The sequence below is a fragment of the Pinus tabuliformis genome, chromosome J (genome assembly GCF_031772625.1).
Source record: "Pinus tabuliformis cultivar Carrire ecotype Pingquan chromosome J, CPIR1, whole genome shotgun sequence".
Classification (NCBI taxonomy): Eukaryota; Viridiplantae; Streptophyta; class Pinopsida; order Pinales; family Pinaceae; genus Pinus; species Pinus tabuliformis.
The window spans coordinates 383,305,108-383,313,341 of record NC_142295.1 but is presented as its reverse complement, the minus strand read 5'-3'; the positions used below and the strand labels follow the sequence as shown (position 1 = coordinate 383,313,341).

The 8,234-nt window shown below is 38.9% G+C and overlaps 1 protein-coding gene across 1 annotated transcript; it reads left to right on the top strand.

Annotated features, from left to right (window-relative positions):
- Nucleotides 1-1,884: 1,884 nt before the first annotated feature.
- On the top strand, nt 1,885-3,680 carry LOC149227376 (uncharacterized). Its single transcript, XM_089377768.1, has 3 exons — nt 1,885-2,579; nt 2,675-2,791; nt 2,992-3,680. The coding sequence occupies exons 1-3, from the start codon at nt 2,409-2,411 to the stop codon at nt 3,091-3,093; spliced, it is 390 nt and encodes a 129-aa protein (XP_089233894.1). The 5' UTR covers nt 1,885-2,408; the 3' UTR covers nt 3,094-3,680.
- The last annotated feature ends 4,554 nt before the right edge of the window (nt 3,681-8,234 follow it).

The window sequence follows — 8,234 nt, the reverse complement described above, 5'->3', positions numbered from 1 at the left end:
TGTAAAATGTCAAATTTTCATTGCCACATGTTACTAAGAAGTGGGATACATCTTAGTGGATTCACCCTCTTGCATTACAATTAGGGAACATATTTTATATGCCTTTTTTCATCAATGATAGTACAAGGAATCCTAAACTTGGACTTCACCATCAACAACTTTGTCGAAGGGAGGGATAGTGGTAGGGGATTTAAGAACAAGCCTAGGGAGGGTTAACAACTAACAGATATTGAGAATTGTCTCCTATCTTATTTTACAAAGTTGCCATCAACAAGAAGAATGAGTAGATGATCACATTGCATGTCAAAAGTGTTGATGGCGCTTCCACCTACACAAGCAACGAGAAAATCTATTTGACTATTGAGCACACAGTAAATTGTTATGACGATGTAAATGAGATTGCAATAATCCTAAACCATAAGATGACACATGTTTGGAAGTGGAGCAACAATAATGCTTATATGTTATCAAATTAATTAAATTCATCATGGATTGTGCTTTCCTCACCCATAATCTCACCCCTTCAAACTATGTTAATCCCAATAATAATAATAATAATAGAAGATTGAATTATGAACACAATGTCACTAATTACTTTCTCTAGGGCTATGACACTTCTCTTTGACTCCGTTGCCAACATGAATTCAATCATTGTGGGATGGATGACACTTGGGATTCTTCAATGATCTCATAGGTCAAATTGTTAATAAAGTAAATCCAACAACCCTAAGGGATAATGGTCCCAATAATGATAATAGATTGAACTATGGCTACAATGTCACTAACTACTTTCTTTAGTACTATGACACACTTAGGTTTGACTTCCTTGCCAACATGAACTTTAATGTTGTGAGTTGGATGGAACTAGACATCATTCCATGATTTCATAGGTCAAATTGTTGATAAAGTAAATCCAATAGCCCTAAGGGATACTAATCCAAATAATAATAAAACTATGGCTACAATGTCACTAACTACTTTTTCTAGTACTACGGCACTTAACTTTCGCTTCATTGCAAACTTAAATATAAAAAAAATTGGAACTAACTCCATTGTTAAATTAAAAATATTTTACCTACCTATAAAATGCCTCCTATTCTCACCCCTCTCCATAAAATTTAAACCAATACCATAATAAAAACTAAATCCCAAAAAACTAACACATTTACTAACCATAAATATTTCCTAAGCATCTTTTATATATATAGAGACAAACAATAGATTTATATTTGGGACTTCTCGACCTTCTTTCCAAAGCATTGATTACTCTATTGTTACCTCTTTTGGCGTGCTTCATAATCATCCAGGATTATGAATGCTTTTTAAATTTGTACTCTACATCCAATGGGTTGTATGGATGACGCTAATTCTCTACTATGTAAGTCTTTTTTAACGAGAGGGAGTAGACATTCTTGCGTAGTGGCTGGTAGGCTATAGGCCTAGTGGAGGCGAACTTTTTGGCGGAATTCGTAGTGGCTGGTAGGCTATAGACCTAGTGGAGCCGAATTTTTTGATTTTTCGGAAGTTTTTTTGGTGGGTTTTTCTAGTTAATTTTTTCTAAAATCTGGAGTAATTTATTGAAATCGCAAGTTTGATAAGTAATTTCTGCACAATCAAAACGTCCTAGTAATTTTTTAAGTTAAAAACCATTTTAAATAATACAAATCAAGATTTAACCTCAATTTTTTCTGCCGAAAAATCTCCAAAAAATCACACTAAAAACAATTCCCTTTTACCAATATTAATACCAAGTAAATTGCTTTCATGACCATGTGCCCCAACGAACCATGTTGGTAGTTGGGTCATTGGATAGATTACTGTGGTAAGAATATTAATTGCAAAAGCAAAACTAGTAGTTGGCGTTCAGGGAGTCATGGTCAGCACTATTGGTTCAGAAAGGACCACATCACAATTCACAAGCTGTCGAGCACTAAGCACCTGTCTGTTCGCAACCAACCCCAAGAATCTTTATGTGGTGGGATGTCTCAGGTTCAAGGCGTAGGTCAAGATTGCTGCGTGCAGTTCCAGCTAATCAGCGATCGTATGTATTTTGAGCTTAGCTTCATTTATCTTGTTATCTAGATCTTTACCTGCCTCGGCTTCATCCTCTTTGCATTTGCATGTCTGTCTATGTCTGAGCTTCATCTTTCTGTTCATCAATGGCCACCGATCTCCATCACAATATCAAAACTTTTTCCCTCTTCACTTCTTCGGCCTCCTAGTCAGCCCCTGTTACCACATTTTCACACAGCACGTGGTCTGGATGTCAAGAACATGTTATATTTACACTTTCAGCGTGGCTTCGTACCATGTGTATCATCGGTGGTCCGGAGGTCAAGAACATTTCACCCTCTTATCTTTAATCATCTGGCAGATAATAGATTGCGAGTTGGAAATGGTGGAAGCCGATGTTCAAACAGCATCCGTTCATATTGCCATTTTATATGCAAACAATGAGCAATTCACTTGGTGCTTGGATGAACTCGACCTTGTCGTGCAGTCAAGGGTTAACATTCTTCCGATCTTTTCAGATTCAAGCCACATCCAGCCTGTATATCTGGAAAAATTACACATTACTGGTAAGTGAATCTATGAATCTCTCTGTATACTGTTTGTTTTTTCATTAAAAAAAAATAAGGTACAGAAATATGAGGTTTCCAAATTTAAATTACAGATGCCAATCCACCACAAAGATCTTGGAGAAATATTGCAGAGGACAAATGGATGCTCTGTAGTCGTTTGCAGCAGACGACCAACACAGATTGAAGTTTTCTTGGAGCTATCGTCTTGTGTAAGTGCTTCAATCATTTCAAACTTTGTCTTCTATTGAAAATGAATATTTCAAGTTTGTTTATGCCAAGCGTGATAGATCTGCCTGGTGTATATTTTTCCTCTTGAATTAGTAGATAATGAAGAGTGATAGATCTGTACACTTCTCAAGTTTGTTGAAGGGCAGAATGATAAATCTGTATATTTTTCTTCAATGAATAGGTAATAAGCGAAGTTCCCGGAGGTCAATACATACATATCTGGGATTCGTTCAAAAATATTATAACAGGAAAGATCAGGGATCAGGTCCTCGTGTCTGTCTGACGCCTCTATTCACTGTTTCCCAATTTTGAGTTATGAGGAACTGACATCTTGTTGCAACCAAAGACTGGGGTTACTACATCTTATAATCCCTTGTCTTCCCGGATTCATGTGGAGAAATTCAGTGTTACAAGTGAGTGGGAGGAAATTACAATCATTGTGGCAGCATGAATTTATGGTAGACAAAGGTATCTTGCTTCAGCTACTATCTTTTTAAGTTGTGCCAACAATTCCATGGGAGGTGGAATTCTTGATCAGTTGTGCCAACAATTGAATGAAAACCTCTGCTGAAGATGGCAGTGCTGTGTTACAAAGAACACAGAAAAAAGAGCAGTTTCGATTGTTTAAGTTATGACGAGCGTTGAGATTGATTAATCCTTGTCAAAATAGTACAGTAGCACAGCGTAGTCTAGCGAAAGCAGCAGTGTCTAGCGCTTATGTAATGCTGATCGTTGAGATTGTTTCATGGTTGTAAAAATAGTACAGGTACAGGCACCGAATCGGTAGTTTTATTATGTTTTATTTGTAATAGTAAAGTGATGGCTTATTGGGTATGATAAAGAGAGATGTTGCCAAGTTTGTTGTGGATATTTGCTTTCAATTTGTGGTTTGCTTTCATATTCTTGATAGGTTAGTGGTGATGACATGGTATCAGAGGTATCAGGTGGAGACATTAAGATGAATTTAACGGACAAGTTTGCAGCTCTGTAGAATAGTTCCAACTTTTGTTACCAGATAATTACTTGGTAAATATAAAAACCTTTTAATTATTTGGTTTCATTTATATTAACAAAATAATTTGTTACTGGCTAGTAGTATAATTGGCAAAATGTATGTTAGCAAGTCTCTATATATAAGTGATTGGAAGTTCAATTTCCGGAACTTGAAAAAATAAAAAATTTATAATTTTCTCGCATTCCTGTTCGTTGTCATCTGTCTCAAATTGCGGTTCCAATGAACTTCTGGTAACAAAAGAAAACTGTTGGTTGTTCATAATAAACCCCATAAAGAGGGTAACTCTAACATCCAACTGCAAACCCCTCCTTTAGTGGCTTTCAACCGGATCGACCTCATCAAACAGCATCTTTCATAGCATACTCTTGGAAGGGAATAAATCATGCATGTCTGCTTCATAGGCAACCTAGAGCTACAGCTAATCAAAACCCTCTAAATAAATCAAATAAGGCGACTTCTTTGAACAAAGAAACCTCTCCAGTTATAGCGCTACTCTAATGAATTGAATTTCTGGTTAGCATAATCACTTCCAAATTCTCATATTGTTCAGAACTACATGTCTTCAATGAGATGTTTCAACCGAGCCCCTCTAAAGAACCTGCACATTTCACTTGAGATCACTCTGAATCATCACTTCTTCTTTTGAAATTTGGTTGAATCGTAACTTTCTCTTTTGAAAATTTGTTTTTTTAAATTTAAGCAATCATGCTTAGTGCTCAAGATTGGACCAAAATTTTTATAAAAACTAAATCTTTCCACCTAATTATGTCCTAAGGCGTTTCCTCCGAGATTAACTCCCTTCCCAGGGCACCTGTGCCTTCGTGAGCTGTTGATTGGAATGTTAGACGATTAAAATAATTCAGACCATTGGATTGATTTTTTTACAGGTATTAGTTTGTTACGATACTCCAAACCCTGTTGCTTTAACAAAGATCTTTGATATAAGCATCGACATCACCGAGCAGAAAAGCTTTGTCCATTTTCGACACATTAGGACCACTGCACGAAGCTCATAGGTTCTTCACGGCCATTTGCAGGCTTTTTCCTAAGTTTCCGTGGCTTTCTCTCGACTACAACAGACCTTCAACCTTTAATTGAGGCAGAGGGTTTTACTACAGCAGAGGTTGAGTCTTTAATTGAGACAGAGGGTTCTACAAGAAAAAACTTTTGATTCAATGCTAGAGCGCAGGGTTTAATGGGTTTCCGTGGCTTTCTCTCGACTACAACAGACCTTCAATCTTTAATTGAGGCAAAGGGTTTTACTACAGCAGAGGTTGAGTCTTTAATTGAGACAGAGGGTTCTACAAGAGAAAACTTTTGATTCAACGTCAGAGCGCAGGGTTTAATGGATTAGAGGGTAAACCTATGCTCCCCTCTTTTATTGCTATAAACGGGGAAATTCCAAGGTTTTGAGTTTTGTATGACTGCTATTTTTTTAAGTAATTTTAATCTGTATTAGTAAACCAATGGTCCCCTCTTTTATTGCTATAAACAGCTAAATTTCAAGGTTTTGAATTTTGTATGATCGTTTTTTTTCAAATAATTTTAATGTGTATCTGGTTTGAACTCGGAAACCACTTGCCGTTTTAAAATATATTATAGACGTTTGACGATTTTTTACCTCCAAACTACAGCGAGATTTAAGGATTTTGAGTTTTATAGCATTGCATTCTACTTTAAATAGCTTATTTTGTATCTGGTTTGCATTGGAAACCACCTGACAATTACGCTGGTCAGCATTGATGTTGTCGCTGCTGAGATGGAACCCTGAAAACAACGAAAGGGATTTTTGAAGGCCTGTATATCAGAGTTACTTTAAATAACTTTATTTATTGTATCTGGTTTGCAGTGGAAACCACCTGATAATTACACTGGCAAGCATTGATGTTGTAGCTGCTGAGATGGAACCTTGAGAACAACGAAAGAGATTTTTATTGTATCTGGTCTGCAGTGGAAACCACCTGATAATTACACTGGCTAGCATTGATGTTGTAACTGCTGAGATGGAACCCTGAGAACAAGGAAAGAGATTTTTGAAGGCCTGTTTATCACCCAGGTGAGCAAATGAGAATGGTGGCCAGAACCCTGAGAACAAAACCAGCGTCTTTTCAGTAAGCCTGGTGAGAAAGAATCTCCAGTCACACAAGAAAGACTAAATTTTTAGGTTCATATTTTTCGGACCTGATTCATTTTTAGTTCTAATACAAACTAGAACTAAATGTTAAAAGACAAATCTGTTCCTAAACTGAATGGAAAATGGTTTCCTGCTTGCACCCTCATATCAAGAAAAAAATTAGAAACGCTGAAAACTGAACTTCATATAGAGACAAACAAGGAATCAATTGCATTTGAAGAGGCAATTGTTTCAAATGCGAATGGCAACCAGAAGCTTGGGAACAACAAAAGGGATTTTGAAGGCCGAGTTATATCAAGGGTAAGCTAAACTAGCTTCTATTTAGGATGCCTAATGAGAAAAAATGCAGTGGTCAGACATTAAAGACATTGAATGGCAAAATGTTTCATGCATGCACCCTGAGACTAAGAGTAGATTAGAAATGTTCAAGATTGAACTTCAACATACGTTGGAGACTTATACGGAAGCAATTGCATTTGAAGAGGCCATTGTTGCAAGTGCGAATGGCAGCCGGAGTGTAAGGCCTTCGCAACTCGGGCAGGCAAGCGACGGGCGCGCGGCACGGCGGGCGCACACGGGTGCGACGAGCGGGCGAACAATGCGACGGACGGGCGCTCCTTGCGACAAAGTGCGACGGTCATCCGAGCCTCTTGCGATGAAAGAATGCGACGATATGTGGGAGCACGAACACTTAGTGCGAAAATGAAAGGAGAGCGAAAGGCTTTATACCACGATTGGAGAGGCTTGCACGATGGAGCAAAGCCGACTTGTATTTGGTTATGTTATGGGCGTTGTAACATGGTTTATGGGGTCGGCCTTAAGGCTGGACACCCCTTCACACTTGAGCAAGCATGCGTATATATACATGGACGCAGAGCTCATTTGGCAATCACTCACCAAGCAACTCGCTATCTCTTCTACGCATTGAGCAGGGGTAAAAGGGCGCAGATAAGTGCGCATAACTCATGCGCTCAGGGAGGAAGTGCGCAGATTTACCGGAAGCAGTCGTAGGTTGACAAGAGGGCAGTTTGAGGTGGAAATCGTGCAGAGTCTAAGGGGGAGTCTTAGGTGTCTCGGGTGAGCACCCTCCTACCGTGTAGATTGTCATTGATGTATTGTAAGGCTGTTCTATGCCTTGGATTGTAAATTATTCTAAGTGTTGGCTTGAAGCTTTGACAAGCACACTTGTATTGTATTATTGAAGAACTGTTATAATATATTGTTGGGCAGACTTTACCGGGAGTTGCCCCTCCCTTTATACCTGTTTGCAATTGTTGTTCTCGGTTAGTTGCATATGGATAATGAATGAGTATGGGCTTCATTAAGTATAAAGGCTAATGCATTTTACTTGGTTGAGAAACACAAAGTAAGTAAGGACAAGTGAATTAGGCGTAGTCCACGAAGGTGAGTATTGGTGAAAAGAAAGTGTTCGGTGGTGCCGCACCTCGCTATAAGTGGTTGGAAGACTACCGCTAATGTAGGGGCGTGACATGTGGTATCAGAGCTCGGTTTAGAGTTGGTGAGCAAGGTTTGCTCGTGTTCGGTTGATAATTGAAGCAGGTGTACCCACACTCTTGGACACTTGGAAGTTTGACAGGTTCTTGCAGGTGAAGGAAACCGTTTCACACGAAGTGGAACAAGGGTTGGTTCTAATTGCAGGTGACTTGGTGAAGCTGTTGAATGGTTGAAACTAGATTGCAGAAGAGCAAAAAGTTGTTAGAAATGGCAGCTGATTCTCAGGCTGGGTCTAGTCATACAATGAAGGATACTACTCTTGGGTTCATTGAAAAGGTGATTGAAAAGATGGAGGCTTTGGAGACTTCTTGGGATAAGAAGATGGACTCACTTGCTAGAGAGCAAGAGACCAACTTGAAGACCAGGGAAGAACTTGAAGAACTCCGAACACAACATGATGAACTCGAGCACAGTATGAGTACATTGATCTTATGTGTACACAACTTGAAGTAAGGGTCAAAGAGGTTGAAGAAGCAAGGGATCAGGGTCTTGCAGAGATCGTGAACTTGAAGAAAACTCTTGACGGAGCCAATGATGAGATAGCGGTGTTGAAGAAAGCAGTGAGGCACAACTCAGGTGGAGGAGTACCTCATGTGAAGGTCAAGGAACCGGAATCTTATGATGGCACAAGGAATGCAAAGACTCTTGGCAACTTTCTATGGGACATGGAGCAATACTTGGAACGATTGGGTCTATCTGATGATGAGACAAAGGTCAAGGTAGCTGCTCAGTTCTTAACAAAGGATGCTAAGATGTGGTG